This window comes from Gymnogyps californianus, chromosome 16, assembly GCF_018139145.2.
Source record: "Gymnogyps californianus isolate 813 chromosome 16, ASM1813914v2, whole genome shotgun sequence".
NCBI classification, from domain to species: Eukaryota; Metazoa; Chordata; class Aves; order Accipitriformes; family Cathartidae; genus Gymnogyps; species Gymnogyps californianus.
Window position 1 is genome coordinate 1,988,476 of NC_059486.1, and position 16,618 is coordinate 2,005,093.

General features: G+C 54.5%; 1 protein-coding gene across 1 annotated transcript in view; it reads left to right on the forward strand.

Annotated features, from left to right (window-relative positions):
• Positions 1-15,726, forward strand: part of KSR2 (kinase suppressor of ras 2) — a 76,361-nt gene extending 60,635 nt beyond the window's left edge. The window contains exons 16-20 of the mRNA XM_050906875.1: positions 2,875-2,971; positions 7,449-7,582; positions 12,292-12,423; positions 15,041-15,170; positions 15,589-15,726. Of these exons, the coding sequence (XP_050762832.1) occupies positions 2,875-2,971; positions 7,449-7,582; positions 12,292-12,423; positions 15,041-15,170; positions 15,589-15,726 (631 nt within the window). The remainder of the gene's footprint in view (positions 1-2,874; positions 2,972-7,448; positions 7,583-12,291; positions 12,424-15,040; positions 15,171-15,588) is intronic.
• The last annotated feature ends 892 nt before the right edge of the window (positions 15,727-16,618 follow it).

Below are 16,618 nucleotides of genomic sequence, written 5' to 3' on the forward strand. Positions count from 1 at the left end.
TTGTTGAGCTCTGCCATGAAAAGGTTCTGCAGGTGGTGGCTGAATGGGCTCAGGTGCTGCATAATAGGTATCAACCGGGCTTTATCTCTGCATTGGCAGCTCCTTATCCAGCAAGAAAACTCTAACAAATACCGGTGTGGCGGTCGCTAGTTGAATTCATTCGGAGGAGTTATTCATCGAGGGGAGGAGAGAGGCACCTGGGCTGCCTCGATGGCTCTACCAAGGTCTGAGGAGCGGTGGTGGCACGTCCCATGTCCGCGGTGCTTTGCCACGTGCTGGTGCCGCCACCCCGGGTCTGAGCGGCGGCTGCTCTCCTTGTGCCGGGGCTTGCGCCGGGTGCTTCCGCTGCCTCCTTTAGTGCGGTCCCTCTGTAAATGACATGGAGAGATGGGGATCTCATCAGAAAAGGGCTGCAGGCTCCGCTCCCGGCGTTATCTCAGCAGTTCAGATAGGCAGAAATTTGAGGATTTTTTTCTCTAAACAACCCTTTTCCAGGAAAACAGCTGATCTTAACTCACTTTAGGGCTGAAATCGAACCCCGTTCCGGCGCTAATCTATTCATTGCGTTTGCAGTGTCGATTCATGACTAATGCAGACCACAAGCAACTTTCTGTAATGGTTTTCTCTGGGGGAAAACAAGCGTTTGCTGGGGAGCAGGGAGGGCTGGGGGAACTCCTTTGTGCACAGGCAGGTCATGGGAGGCGGCAGAAAGCCTGTTGCGTCGCAGAGCTTAAAGCCTTACAGGTTTATTTAGCAAATTAGTGCAAAACCCCTTCATATTGTAAAGGCGGTGGAAAGAGAATTCATGTCTGTCATTACTTTGCACCTTTAATTCCGGTTGCAGAAAGCCAAGGATTTTCTTTATCGCTTATTTCCAAGTAGGCGTTCAAGTGCTTGGATCCTAATCTTCAGACAAATTCATATTTGACTGCAGCCAAACTATCGCAGAAGATAGGAAGCGGCTGGTTTAGTTAGAGGAAGATCGCGTTTGTAATTGCGGGTGCCTCGGGTTTGCAGTCCAGCTGCTGTGCTCAGGGACGTGCTGAGACACTTGAGCAAGGAAAACCATTACCGAGGCGGCAGTTGCACGGCTGCGTGAAGATGCCCTAAAATCCCCACCGCAGCTCGCTTGCGTCTGGCAAGGCTATTTCCAACACAACCCATGGCAAAGTACTTTGAAGGATGCTGGTGTCTTTCCAGAACCCGTGAGATATGGGACCGGTTCCGTTCCTTCTTCGCTGTTTGACCTGAAAATTGTGCTCCCTGCCCGTGGAGGGAGACAGAGCTTTTGGCTTAGGAGCAGGAGGGTCCTTTGTATCCGTGAGCTTCTGAAGAAGCAAGCAAGGTTTATTCCCAATAAGTGCTATCCCAATCCCAATCAGTTTGATCCCCCAAAGAGCTGTGGAGAGCTCAGCTTTCCGGAGGTGAGCTTCTAACATCCCTGCTCTTGGGGGCTAATTGCTCGCAGGGACCTTATTTGCATCCAGGTGATGGCCTTGGCCGTGCGGAAATGATGGGGGAACGGCAACCGCGCTGTGGGTTGGGGGGGATTGCTGTTGCCATTTTCAATGTCCCCAGGGCAAACGCGGCGCAGCCTCCCGGGGGTTTTGCCTCATCGTACTGCTCTGAGCGAGCCTCGGGGTAAAAAATAAAAGCAGGGCTTTATTCTGATGTTGTATTGCCGATTTCTCCGGATTTGCAACCCGGGGGAAGTCGCTGTGGGGCTGGGCTGTTCGCCCCTCCACAGGGCTGTGCTGAGCATCGCTGCCCTCGGCGTGTCTCTTCTTCCTCAGGCAAGCTTGGGGTCCAAACCGTCCCCTCTCTCCGTCTCAGCAACATGGTACCCAGGCAAACCCAGGGCGGCTCGGTGTGATCCTCCTCAGCCCTTGTGACGAGGCACAGCTCGGGCTGGTTATTTCCATCCAAAAAGGGCAAACCCCATTATCTCCCGGGGGACAAATCCAGACCTGTCCGTGCTGGCATCCCCAGGGCTGGAGGAGACGGGCAAGGGGGAAAGCGGCAGAGCCGAGCGAGGACGCAGCTGGGGGAGAGCAGAGGAATTAAAACCTGTAACTTTTTATTTGTTAACTAGAACAGGATCAAATTAACGTCTGCGGTCACCGAAGCCTCTTTAACGAGATATGCGTCGGGTGCTTTATTTTCCGGGCACAGGTATCCAGTCTCATCTTTCTGAAGTTGCCTGTAATGAGCGTGGGTGGATATAGAAAAGCAAAAAAGCCCTTTTTTGTGGGCGGGAGTCGAGGCAGCATCCACCCACGTACTCCATTATGATATTCAAATGTCAATATATTTTTAATTGGTTTATATCCCCCCTCCCTCCCCCTCCAGCTGCCTTTGGTAATTAAGGCTCTGTAAATAGATTTTACTGTAATTGGTACGAGAAGGAAAATTGGAGGACATTGTACAGTGCATTGGGGTTGGTTTTTTTTCCCTCCCTGTCTTTCCTCTTTTGACTCATATTACATCTGTGAGTATTGTATCCTCCGAGGGAAGAGGCGGGGAACCGCGGCCAGTTTTGCACAAAAAGTCTGAAGCAAGAGGACCAGGTGGTTTGCTCGTGGCTGGGATGCTGGGAAGAGCCGGGAACCGGCCCAGGTTACCCCTTACAGGGCTCGGCACCACAGTGATGGTACCAGCACACACCGGGGAGCTGCGCGAGTTCCCTCCCAGTGCCAAACTGGGGAGAGCCCCCAGTTTCCTTGTTGAATCTCCAATCTGCCTTGAGATGTAGCCAAAGCTCTTGCGGTTATTTATAGTTCCCTGCCACAGCCGCTGCCTTTGTAATTTGGGGATGTTTCTCGGCGGGGGTTTATAAACCGTGTTTTTATCTTCTCCCTTTTCCTGTTCTTTCAGCCTGTGTAAAGGACGGACTCTCTACTCAGTGGTGAGAGATGCCAAAATCGTCCTGGATGTCAACAAGACAAGGCAGATAGCACAAGAAATTGTGAAGGTATGGTATGGTGCGGGGGCAGCTCGGCATCGATGCGGGTCCGGATCCAGCCGAGAGCCCGGCCGAGCTGCTCCGGGGAGCGGGAGTGAAGAAGCCAAGGAGGCTGGGCAGGATAGCACCTCTTGGCTTTAAAATCCAGGTCTCTTAGACCTCCCTCACCCACGTTGAGCTGAACTGGGGTGGCACCAAGGCTTCCCATGGGCTGCCCATGCAGCGGTGAGCTTGGGGCTCATCCTGGCCCCAGCTCCTCTTCCCCCTTGGAAGTGCAGGTGTTTAAGTTCAGCTTCGCTGCTGTGAGCGAGTTGCTGGTTGGATATTCCTCTCCTCTTGGAAAAAAAAATAATAATCTGCTGTTGATTTGAGGTTTCCACGTCTCTGTAGTGAAAGCATCCCCACAGCCAAGGCGCCCGGAGGAGTCAGTGCCGTGGTGCTCATGGCAGGAGGCTGTGCGTGCCACGAGGCAGAGCACACATACATTTTTCAGAGCTAAAAAACCTTTTCCTTTCACAGAGATGACTCACAGTGCATCTTTGACACTTCAGACGTGACCATATAAATAGATGCTGGGGAGGATCCTCACGTGGCAGGGTCAAGTGGCTGGGAAGTTGGGTCCTGAGCTATCAAAGCTTCCCATCAAGCGTCTGCAACGGCTCGTTTTCCCAAGAGGTGTTGAGCCGTCTGCCAGAGTAGGGTTGTACTGTGATTCCAAATGTGTTTAACACCAAACGATACCAAAAGTATTTGTCACGTGTCCTACCATAGGAGCCGTGACACTGACCCTGTGTCCCGCTCAAGGTCAGCCAGCACCTCCAGCCCACAGCAAGACCAAAATCATCTGGGGCTGAGCTCCTGTTTAACATATTTCTATGGAAAAAAAAAAAAAAGAAGCTTTTCTGGCAGACCTTAAACCTCCTTAAATATTCAAATCCATGTTATAAAACAGAATATGTTCTGCAATATATCCTGAATGGTGCTGTTCCCCTGCCTGTGCTTATGCTGTCTCTTATTAGATTGCCTATTTTGTGTTTATTTACCCCCAGATTTAGCAAAGTGCATGCTGTTTTTAAAGTAAATTCCTTAAATTCCCCCAAAGTCTGTGGGCTCCGGGCAGGAGCTGACAGTTGAGCATAGACTTAACCGCTTTGCTGAGCCGCCCGCATCTGCACGGGCATTGCAAGGGGTGTCTTGGAGCTGTGATGTGGCTGAGCCCCACGTTGGGGTGATGGAGGGAAGCCAGAAGTGATGAACTTCACATCTTCAGTGTACTGTCCTGAGGCATTGAGCGGGTCTGCCCGCTCCAAGGGTGCTCCTGGGCCCACTGGGTGATGCTGTCAGCCCCATGCAGGGCTGTAGTGTGCCCCAAGTTGGGTGGTGGCACCTTCTTGCAAGCTCTGGCTTGCGAGTTGGGGTGTCTGAGACAGCCAAGGGCCTCTCTGCTTCATTTCTATTTTTGATCCGTATTTTCCACTTTTTAAAGATAGATTTTTCCCACTGAGCGAACGTCTGAGGCATCACATAGGTTTGCCTCATATTTTTTTCCCCTGATTACCGCTGCGCTTGTGCTCAGGGTTCTCGCCTCCCAGATGTTCACAGCGGGAGGTAACGGCTTGGTTCAGCCCCTTTCTCTGTGTGGGTTGCATTGCTTCGTGTGGGTTGGGGTTTTGAGGACTAGGCTAAGGGACCGCTGTCTTCTGCAGCTGCATGTGCATTAGGAACGGGTTGGAAACCTCAAACTCTCTGTGGTGTTGCGAGGCATCGCCAGCACTGGGGAAGCATCACTGGATCTGTGAGATGAAAACATCACCATGAAGAACGTCACCCATGACATCTGCTGAAGAAAATCAGCACAACTGCACGTAGACCTGGTTGTAGCCCCAGCAGCGAGCCAGCTTCCCTGCATCCCCTCTCCGCCTTGGGAGTACGGGGTTGGGTGCTCCTGCTGCAACCCACTGCAGGGCAGAGGGGCTTTGGGTCTGACCCAGGTCCCGCTAGGAATTAGCAGAGGTCCAAAGGCAAAGCTGTGTGGCATGGGTGCTGAGCCCAGGCTCTCCCTTTGCACAGGAGGGATTTTAAGACAGCGGCTCCTGCTCGCGGGAGAGGTCCATCACACCCCTGTCGCAGCCGCCCCGGTGCTGTGCCCTGGACACATGGCCCGTTGCTGGTATGCACCAGGAGGAGCAGTTTCTCTGCCTTCCCACCTCTCCATGTCAACCATCAGCAGATGTTAAGGATGTTTTGGTGGACTTGGAGGTGGCTGGTGTGGAGAAGCGAAGGAAAACCCCAACATCTTGGTTTGGTTGGGCTTGGGGTGGCATCGCCCGGAGGAGCTGGAGGCAGGATCGTGGCTCTGCTACCCAGTCACAAGAGTTGTTTGACTTTATCCTTTGAGTCCCCGTATGCGATAGAAGAGCCGCTAAGCTTATTGGATTAGCGGGTGCAAGGGCTCTCGTTATGCCGTGATCCTCTGGAGGCAAAAATTAATTTATTTAAGAAGTGAAGCCGGCAGAGGGAGCTGGCTTTTCACGCACGCCGGGCAGCCGAGCAAATTAAGGCATTACTGGGCCGAGAGTGTTTTCTCACAGATCATCCCGGGGGCGAAGGTGGCGGGGCTGGAATTTGCAGTGGGATCTGTGCGATCCCCTGCGGAGCGAGGCGAGGGATTTGGGTTTGCCGAGAGCTCCTCGAGAAATACCTTCAGCAAAGGCTTGGCTGCGTTTGATGATTGCCTGGGAGATGCTTTCCCATCTATGCTGTGTGAGCATGGGTGCAAAGTCCCTGCTGCCTGCTCTGAGCTCCCGTCAACCCTGCCCGATGGGAGGGGGCTGCAGAGCATCCCCGTGGCGCTGGGTCTCATCCTGTGCCATGGATGCTCGGGGCCCTGCACTGCTCCTTGCAGGAGGAACAGGCTCACGGCACTGAAATGCTGTTCCTTGCACAACCCTGGCACTTTGTGAAGGTGACAGTGACATTTTAAAGCAGATTTTTAAACGTCATCATTATTTCATATGCTGGGACCCAGAGACCCCTAATTAATCCCAGTGCCTGGAATGGTCCCGGCATCCAGCTGCAGCAGTGGCATCTCGGGGCCAGCCACAGCCCTGAATCTTTTCCTTCCTCCGGCATCCCTTAGCAGAGGCTCGTCAGGATTTGACCGCCGAGGGGTGCAGTTAAACCCCCATGACCCGCTGGGTTGGGGTGTTTGCTGTCCCCAGCAGCACGTTGTCCCCGGCTGCCCCCAGCCTTTCCTGCTGCTGGAGCAGAGCCCTGTGGGTCTGTGCTGCTGGCAAGTCCTTGGTACCTTCAGGATTTTTTTTCCCACATCCTGGGGTATTTGCATTTGAGGATTTGTGGGTTTTTCAGCTTGCTTTCTCAATTTTTCCAGAGCGTTTCTGAATTTCGATTGTGCCTCCCAGCTCCACATCAGCTGCAAACTTAAAAATATATTCTTGTTCCACTGCCTGTGTGGTTAATGACGATACGTGAAAAGATCAGACCTAGGATGGACCCTTGTGGAAATCCAGTTAATAAATCGCCCCGTGTCAGTGACAGACAACCGATATTCACTCTTAAGCAAAAGTTCGCTGCTCATTTGGCATTTATCCTTCAGTAGCTTCTTCTAGACCAAGTTTCCCCTAGTCTGCTTATGAGAATGAAAAGTGAGACAGCATCGAAAGCCCTGCTGAAGTCAGGATAAATGGCTTTTATCGCCCTCCCCGTTCCCAGAGCTGGTTATCCCGTTGAGCTGAACATCCGCCACATAGAGCTGTCGGCAGTCTGCTTGATTTGCCGATGCTAAACAAGCCCGGTGCAGAGGAGTTTGGATTTCCCACCCATGGCCTTTTTTTGCATCATTAGCAATAATTTTAATTAACCACCAAGTAGCTTTTCCTAGGGGAAAAGAATTAAGGCAGGACTCCCGCGCGGCGCTTGTTTCCAGGCTAATGGTGTCGGTGTGCACATAGGAAGCGCTAATGGCTCAGCCAGGGTAGGCAATAGCAGTGATGGAGAGCTTTGACTTATTACCCTTCTGCTCCCAGCCCCAAAAGAGAACGAAGGCGAAAACATCATCATCATCATCAATTTCTCAGCAGAGGATTTCAGGAAAGTGACTGCCAGTTTGGTTTGCCGCTAATTTTTCTTGCATAACCAATTAATCAGGAAGATGAGTGGGCGCCGTCGCAGCCGAGAGGCCCGCACCACGATCCCATCACCCTCCGTGAGCACCACCCGATGCCCGTCCCAAGCCGGGGACCCCCCGGACACCTGCCCTTTCTGCAGGGACGTTTGGGGACGTGCAGCCTTTGGCTGTGGCCCAGCCATAGCTCGGTAGCGTGGATGTGCCGCCGCAGCACTGGGATGCTTGCGGTCGGGCTCTCCCCGTCTTGGCAATCGTGGGGCTGCCCCCGCTCTGGCATTTTCCTGTCTGTCTGTGCTGCTTTTTCAATTTTGGGGTATTTTTCTTTCTCTTCCATCCCAGGGAATGGGCTACCTGCATGCCAAGGGGATCCTTCACAAGGACCTCAAGTCAAAAAACGTTTTCTACGACAACGGGAAGGTGGTGATCACGGATTTCGGCCTCTTCAGCATCTCGGGAGTTCTCCAAGCGGGCAGGTAGGACATGGCATGCTGGCCACACCGGCATTCCTCCCCATGCCCTAGAGCTCCCCTTTGAGCTGGGAACACGGCGAGGGAGCCCAAAACCCCTCCTCTGCAAGTGCCTTTCTGGGTCTGCAGCCTCGGTAGACACGAGGACAAGGTGCCTTTGAGTGTCCTGGGGCTGCCCCGGGGATTTCACCATCTCACCTCCCGGGATTTTGCTTTTGAGGAGGCTTGCTTTCGGAAAAGAGCAAGATGTGTAGCTCCTGCAGAAACCCCTCTGCCCCACCAGCGGTGCTCCCTCGAAACGCAGCTCCGTGCTCAATGCCGGCGTTGAGTCTGCAGTGCAAAACCCCAGAGGGATGGCGAGAGCAGGGCTGGGGTTTCCGCAGCGAGGTGGGTCTGGGCTCAGCGCCGAGCGGTGAAAACAAACTGGGTGCAGAAGTTGCGGCTTGTTTTGATTCGGTTCAGTTTCATTTATTTTTTAAACCTAGCGTCAGGGAGGGAGAGTTGCTCTTGATTGGTAGGAAGGAGCATGATGCTGCGTGCGAGTCTCTGGCAGTTTGGTTCAGAGAGGCAGGACCTGGCCCCGGGCAGGGTCTCTTGGACACAACCTCTTTCCACGGGATGCATCGTTTCCATGGCCAAACCACCCTGCGACCATCCGGGAGATGCTCCTCGGGCTCCATTTCACCAGGGCTGGCAAAGCTGGTTCGTTCCTTGGCCTTTCCCCATCACCGTCGTTATAATCCCCCAGCATCTGCTTCATCTCCTGCCTCTGGGCTGATGAGCGGTGCAGCCAGAGCGGCAGCCTGGGTCGAGCGGTGCCGTCCCTGTGGCCACTCCGGTGACCTTTTGGGCGCTGCAGACATCTGGCCATGGTGTCTGCACCGAGCCAGGGCATGGAGAAAGACACAGAGAAAATGAGAGCCAAGCTTGGGACATTTACAGCATTGTGACATTTTTTTTGTCTCTTTGGGTTTGGAATCAAGCCCATTTGGTAAATGTTCTTTATTAAATGGTTTTTTTCCCAGCGCTTTGGGAGGTTTTCCAGCTGTAGGCATGGCAGTTCAAAGAGTTTCCGCAGCCGTGGAAAGGAAGAAAAGCAAAGCTGGGGGGAAAAGGAAACAGAAGAGGGGAAAAAAGAACAAAGATTATATTTTCCTTTTTTGTTAAAACTGAAAAAAAGAGCATTGCTGACCTTTCCCAGTGGGAGAGCGCTTTTTCACGAAACCCTTTGTGTTAGAAGCAGCACAGGCCAAGCACAGCGTTATCGGCGCCGGCAGCTCGGGCCGGTTTCCTCCGGCAGCACAGTACCCGCCTTCTGGTCCTTTTGGTCTCCATCACCCCATGGGATGGGGTTTGTCATGGGAGAGGTTGTCATGGCCGATCATCCCTTTATGGTGAAGATGCTCGGGAGATAAAATGCACCTTGGAAACGATATATTTTTTTCTAATTCCTGTGTGACGAGGTCGAAGGATTAGAGGAAAAGGCGCAACCGCCTCTCTCCATCCCACACCTCTCACGGCAAGCCAGGCAGCCAGCCTTTCCATTCCGCTTGTATAAATATCATCTGGTTTTAGCACAAACTTAGCCAAAAGCTTAGGAAGCCTGAGAAATCCAGCAGTGCTGCTGCTCTCCCTGTAGCGGAGAAGTGGATTTCGGCTCTGGTTTAGCAGCTGGGCAGGGGGTTTGGGACTTAGGTCCTGCCCAGGTGAGGTTGCAGCTCATTCCAGCCGTGGTAAAAGGATTTGGGCAAAAATGGCCAGATTTTGCCAGGGACCTTTGCTGTGAAGGTCAGAGATGCTCTGGAGATAAAATGAGAGATGAGACGCTGGGGAAATGGGGTATCCGATGGGGCGGACCAATGTGTGGCCATCTCTGCTCAAGATTGGAGTGTCATCTGGGGGGTAAAGTCCAGGAGATTGCTCAGGAGAGGAAGGATGGCAACATGGGGGTGGGCAGAAATGCAAGGCTGGACAGAAATGAGCAGCATTTTGCTAGAAAAATGGAGAAGATGGGGAAATTTTTGCCCCAAGGAGATTTCAGTGTGGCTGCCCTGGACTGCTGGTGGCACATGCGTCTTCTGCTGGTGGAGAGCTGAGAGATGGCTTTGGGGATCTGCATTCATCAGTCACCATGAATTTTGAAGCAGCAAGTGTCTGCAGGCCTAATTTCCCTTCTCAAGGTGGTTTTTTTTTTGCTGGTTATGGTTTCTCTCAGATGAAGAAGAATGATAAAGCCCAGTTTCGGGTCCTTGGAGGCTTGCGTGGCCACAGGACAAGCACGTATGGAAAAGGGAGCAAATTTTTGCAGGTCAAGGACGGTGATGTTGCTTCAGATGTGAATGAGAACTACAAACTAGCCTGTTTTCACTAGGGTTAAAAAATGATGTGATTTAAAAATCCTCCTCGTCCTCCTAGAGCAGGCTTACCTTCAGTTCATGAAAGCATCCAGCACAAGGAGTTTGCAGCGTCCATCCGTGCCGTGACACGCTCGCGCTGCTGAAAAACGAGATGGCTACCACAACTAAAATACTTTCTGCAGAGACTTCGTAATCCAGTGTCTTATCCTGGTGAAATCAGATTTCTTTCTCCTTTATTTAAACATTGTCGGGCTTGGTAGGACTGCTCTGTAATTAGGAGGAGTGCGAGGTGGGTCTTGAGTAGTCTGAAGAGCACTTCTGCTCTTGCTTTGCCTGGGGGCTGGCTTGTCCTTCAGTGGGTTTAGAAGATGCTCGGCTGGTTGTGCTGCTTTCTGCTAGTGGAAGTGGCCAGGTCGGTTACGAAGTCAGGCAAACTTTTGTCATGAAACCTCAAATTGCTGTGATTGACCCATGTTTGGGATTGCAGTAAAGCTCAGCCCTCGTTGCTGGAAGCTCGTAAACCCATAGCTGCGTGCTCAGGCATACGTGAGCTTTCCAGAGGGACGAGGCTGGGCTTGCGCTGGAGCAGCGGAACTAAATCCGGTCCCCGGAGCATCCCGAGGCGAGCCTGAACGCCGCTCCTGGGATATCACAGCACTGGGCGACTTGAGTGAGCAAAAATAAAAGCCCCAGGTGCAATCCTGGTTTTGCTGAGGGCGGTGGAGCAGATCTGAGTGCTGCCCGCTGCGTCCTGCTCCCTGCTGCCTGCCCAGAGATGGAGACCGTAGACACAGGGAAGGACGAGCGAGCTCCTCCACTTCTTTTCTAATTGCCCCGCTGCTTAACGCTGGCTTGTAATTAAGAGCTGCGCAGGGCTGGAGGATGGTGGCGGGAGCCGGCTGGGGAGCTGAAAGCCTCCCCGCTGCACCAGAGTGCTCTTGCCTAGTGGCTCCCGGGGCCGGAGGGTCCATGCCTTGCCGGAGCCGCTGATTGCAGCCGTGGCTCCGACACAGCAGGGTGAAGAGGAGCCATCGAGTCCCCGGAGGGGGCATGGAGGCTTAATCAGCAATTCCCTGGACCAGTAGCATCCTTCCCTAGAGAGGGGGTTCCTCCTCCGAACCCGGGGGTGATGCCGGGGGACGGGGACGGCTTTGCAGCCAGGAGGATCCGGACTTGCGTCATCTTGGGATCGTGCGCATTGTGTGCACGCAGCCACGGGGGGAAAAGCCAGCCAAGGAGTCAGCGGTTGAGATGGGAGCTTGTCATCCTGCCTCGGGGGTGGATGGAGATGCCCGTGCCTGGATGGTGTCCCCTGCGACCTGGGCTCTGGGATTTTGGCCCCAGGCTGAAGTTCAGGAGGACAGATGACCCCACAGCCACCCCTTACCCCTGCGCGTCAGCATCTTTGGGAGGGCATCAAAGCACAAACCGGGAGAAATTCCTTGACACAAGTCAGCGGGCTCTTCCTTCTCTAGCCCGACGTGACATGGGACAGCTTTTCTTACCTTCTGCAAAATTATACTGCTGAATTTGGGCTCGGACACACGATCAGACTGGTTAATGTGTTACCACCGCTGGTGGTCCCTGCCCATTTCGCTGCCTGGGGACCCTTTTTAAGCCAGCGGGGCAGCCTAGATGCCTGCTGGAGGATATAAAGGATGAAGAAGCGACCAATGTCATCCTCAGCTGTTGGCCAAAGGAGCCTAATGTATTTGTACCGAGCAGGGGGACCTTGAGGAGATAGAGGAAAAGACGGCTGAGGTTAGCTGAGGGGCTGGTGATTGTAACGAAGCCAGGCGGCTCCCACGGGTGATAGCATCAGAGGCTTGGACACGAAGGTGGGCTGGAAGGGCTGTTTGGGGGCCAAACACCTGAAAAAGCTGATTTCCAGGCCATTATTATAGGATGGGTTTGCTCGGAAGAGTCCTTTAGAGGTCCCCAGTCCAACCTCCTGCTCAAACCACAGCGGGGCCAGCTCAGGTGTCAGCGCTGGTGGGATTTACCCCAGGTAACACTTTGTCCCTGCTGTTTTAAGGTGTTTCAGTGCAATGGTCACAGCGAGGGCCCCGGCAGACCCTGCATCCCCATCACCAGCCCGGCAGAGCCGAAGCTCCCCCTCCCCACCATCCTGTGTCCAAATTGTGCCCTGCCGCCTGGCAAGGACAGGCGCGAAGCCACCGTGCCGGCATTTCTCCGAGCAAGGTTAAAACCTGCCTTTGCAAGGATGTCGTAGGGAAAACCAGGCTTAAATGCCCTGGGGAGAGGGTGGGAGGGCTTTGGGGCTGCTCACCGGTGGCATGGTCGTGATGTTCCCCCCCCTGCTGCGGTACCCACGGCTTCGGCTCCGTGTTTCGGCAGGCGGGAGAACAAGCTGCGGATCCAGAACGGCTGGTTGTGCCACCTCGCCCCCGAGATCATCCGCCAGCTCTCGCCGGACACCGAGGAGGACAAGCTGCCCTTCTCCAAGCACTCGGATGTCTTTGCACTGGGGTGAGTCCCTGCGGCAGGGTGGGCAGGTAGGCCGCAGAGAACCGGCATGGTTGTGTCAGGTGTGAGCTGCTCTGAGCAGCCGGGAGGGGACGGGGACACTGTTTGCTTGCCGCAACGCCGAGAGGATGCTGCCTGCGGGAATCCGCATCGCTGGGCTCGGAGCACCTTCCGGCTTCGAGAAGTTTTGAGTTAAACCCCCCTCTAAATCACCAAATCCTCCTGTTTTGGCTACGGACCAGGGTGGCTCCGGGCAACGGGATCCAGAGCATCCTGGGGATGCCAGCCTGGCGTAATCTCTCCCCTGCATCCTCCTGGGGCGGGTACCGACGCGAAGGCGCTCTGGATATTGGCTGGGGATGCAGAGGGTTGGGGGCACAGGTCTGGGAGCCCCCAGACACCCCGATTCTCCCCACCAGCCGGCTGCAGATGGGCTGGCAGCGGTGGCTGCCACTGCGAGCCGGGGCTGCCGGGGGGAGAAGATGCCAAAAGGCCAAGAAGAGGAGAATTGCTGAGTCTCCTTCAGCGAACCGGCTCATCGCTCCTGCCGTTTATCTGAAAGCAAGCCTCCCTTACGGCAGGAGCCCAATCACGCCCCGATAAAACCTTTCTCGAGGTGGACGTAGGGCTGGGGGTTTTACCCAGCGGATTAATTTTCTCGTGGCTACCTTAAAGGCTGCAGGGATTAGCGCGCGTGGGGCTGTTATCAGAGGCAATATTTCCATCAAAACCGCAGTAATTACAGCTGAAAGGGTCTGGCTTTTTTTGTCCCCTCCCTGAGATATAACTTTAGCACAAAAATCAAGAAGTAATTAAGGGATTGTATTGAACTAAGTGAGAGTCTGTTACTTAGACTTAGTTTTTCCTCTTTTTTTTGAGTGTGAGCTCTGCCCTTATGTAAAGCATGAGTTTCCTTAAAAGATTAAAAGATTTTTCCCACATTTTTCCTCTTTCTTGTTTCTGCTGCCCTCCGCTGAGCCCAGGAGGCTCACGGATGATCCGGAGGGTTATTGCCATCGCCGCTTCCCTCTAGGGATTTGGGGATCAGCGACAGCAAGAGGAAAAGATCTTTTAAAGAAGACAGAAATATTAAATTAAAGTGTGCGTGAGGGTGGTGCGGAGCGGGGGGCTGAGGCTGGCGGCGTGTGCACGCCGAAGCCTGAGAGATCGTGGCAATAACTAATATGAGATGTGTGGTCTTCTCGTGCAAAGGGAGATGGAGCAGCAGACCGCTCTCCGTAGCACCATCCATACCCTGGGAAACGCAGCCCAAATATATTGGATGCATCTGAAAGCAGGAAGGTGAAAAAAGCAGCCCCAAACTCCCAACTAGAAACTTGAATTTAACTGCATTGGATGCATTCAGGCACCTTCAAAATCCCCGCTCCTGCCTGAGCATCTCGTCCTGTGCCCCTGGGACCTGCCCCTCTCCAGCCCTCCAGTTCCTCCGTGCCCACAGCACCAACGGGCATCTCAACATTATTCAAATTTTTGGAGATTTACAGCCAAACTGTGCATATTTTTCCAAAATCAGGAGAGCTGATTTCCAAAATCAGGGAGCCCCCCTATCTGAGAGTGATCTTTCATTTATCAGACCCCCTCCACCAGATTTTTCTACTCTGATGCCATTTTAACCCCATTTCTTGCTGCTTTAACTGGCTGTGATGGCATCCCTTGAAGGGAAAAGCCGGTCCAGGGAATTTGCCTTGGAAATCCGGGCCAGCACTGCGGGAGTCGGGGCTCATCCAGCCTCCGGGTGCCAGAAAACAAGGATGCAAAACTCCCAGGCGGTAGCGGGGGTGGAGGAGCACGGGGGCGGCCGCCAGCTCAGCCGGAGATGCCCTTGTTTTGGGATATTCCCTTGGATTTGGGGGTCCTCACGGAAAGGAGGGCTTGGCTTAGCAATAAGAGCAGTGCAGTGGCAGATGGCCGGGGGTTCACATGTGCCATCACCCGATGAGGGCACCGGGGATGGTTCACACCGTGGCTTGGATGGCTTTTTGTGGCTTGGAGCGCTTTTTGCAGAGGAAAAAGGAAAAATTCGGACTGAAAGCAAACGCTCGGACTCGACCTTCCCCAGTGCTTGCTGCCCCGCGCAGCTGGAGCAGACGGCAGGGTTAGAAACGCCAGCCCGGCAGCTGGACCACGTATTTACCCCCTGCATCATCTATTAAGCTGCTCCGCAGGCAGCGGGGTGAAGCGCTATTGCAGCCCGGCAGGAGATTCCCACTTGATGTAACAGGCTGGCTGGTGGCTCTGCCCGTGCCTCTGCCCGTGCCTCTGCCCGTGCCTCTGCCCATGCTTCCCAACAACCTCCATCCTTCTGCCCACGGGCCAAGTTCCTCCCTGGTGTAAACTGGGGGCTGCAGCAGGCTGGTGGCTTGCTCTTGGTCAAATCGACAGCCTCAGTTTCCCCATCTGGAAAATGGGAGCAATGATATCTCTGTAACGAGCGCTGAGCACCGAGCACCTCTGGCGTTGTATCTGGGATGAAGCATCTCCTGGATTTCGGTGATTTTGGAGCAGGGAGAGATGGTGGATGTGGGTGCAATGGCCAGACGTGCACCCCCGGGATGCCTCCCAGCTCCTCCCATCTCTAACCCCCGCTGTCTCCCAACAGCACGATCTGGTACGAGCTGCACGCGCGGGAATGGCCCTTCAAAACGCAGCCAGCGGAGGCAATAATCTGGCAGGTGGGAAGAGGGATGAAGCCCAACCTCAGCCAGATCGGGATGGGCAAGGAGATCTCGGTAGGTGGTATGGGGCAGGCGCTGGAGCCCCGTGTGTGTGTGTGTGTGCGTGGAGGGGGAACGTGCCCCACTGGCGCACGCCCTGGGTGGAGGGTCCCTTTGAGAAACGCTCTGCGCTGCCCAGGATCTGCCAGCGAAAAAGCAAGGGGTCCCTTCCTCCCCAGCCAGCGAGGCTCGGTCCTGCTGCTGTGGCACAAGTATCAGCTCAGCTTGCATGTCCCCTCCGCCCCAGCCCTTCGCAAGGATGTGGTGAGGGAGACGGGGTCCTCGTGGGATGGACGCATCCTCTCCACCCCAGCCCTTCTCAAGGATGCAGTGATGGAGACTGGGTCCTCGCAGGGTGGATGTTGGGCGTGGGGGTTGTGGTGGGAGAGGGGCTGGCTCTGTTTGCTCACGCGCTCGCCCTGTGTGGCTACAGGACATTCTCCTCTTCTGCTGGGCCTACGAGCAAGAGGAGAGACCCACCTTTACCAAGCTCATGGACATGCTGGAGAAACTGCCAAAGCGCAACCGTCGCCTTTCCCACCCCGGGCACTTCTGGAAGTCGGCAGAGTAAGTCCCTGCCCCTGTCTGTCACTCCCCGTGCCAGCAGGCAGCTCTGCCTGCACTCCCCGAGACCCTGCTCTCGCTGTTGAACAGTTGGTGTTGGCACTGGGGGAGCACGGGGACAAGCTGTGGGTACATTTGATGCCACCTGGGTGGGCAAGGGTGGGTAGGAAAGGTGCTCAGAGAGCGCTGTGCCGGTGCCAGCTGTCACTGCAGTGCTGGCTGTCCTCGCTGGGGTGAAAAAAGCCTGTGAAAGTAGTTGGAGATGATCAGGAGGAGCCTGGCGATGTGCTCCACCAACGCCAGGAGGAAGAAGCAGGGTAGGTCCACAGGCAGGCCGGAGCCAGGACCTTGGGGACATCTCCTTTGGGGACATCTCCTTTGGGGACATCGGCCAGGGCTCCTATGCCTGCCCATGCACCATGCTCAGAGGAGTTTTCCCTCCTAGGAAGGTGGTTTTTCCTTCTTTTGCCCAGATTAATTGATGGCGGGGGGGTTGGGGATGACCTGCCCGGGGTCCCTCCCCAGACCTGCAGCCTGTGTCAGCCGTCGCAGCTTCCAGCGATGGGAGAAGGGGAAGGTCTCTTCTTCTCCCGCAGACAGCTCGTGGCCAAGTCCTGCTCCGTTTCATTGCTTTGGCTTAGTCACTTCTCTCTGCTTCAGCAAACGCAGCGTAAATGGGTCCCCAGTCAGGGTTTCAGGATCTGGCCTGTTGGTAACAGCAGGAAGAATGCAGAAGAATCACTTAAAAATGCATTTTCTTCCCTTGAATTCATCATATTATGACAAATAGGACCAAAAGCCTAACCCATACGGAGGTTGCATGCACGGGGGGATTTTTCCTTCTCCCGGTGTGCATCCCCGGACTGTGGAGGCTGGAACTGGAGATGGGGGGAGGGATG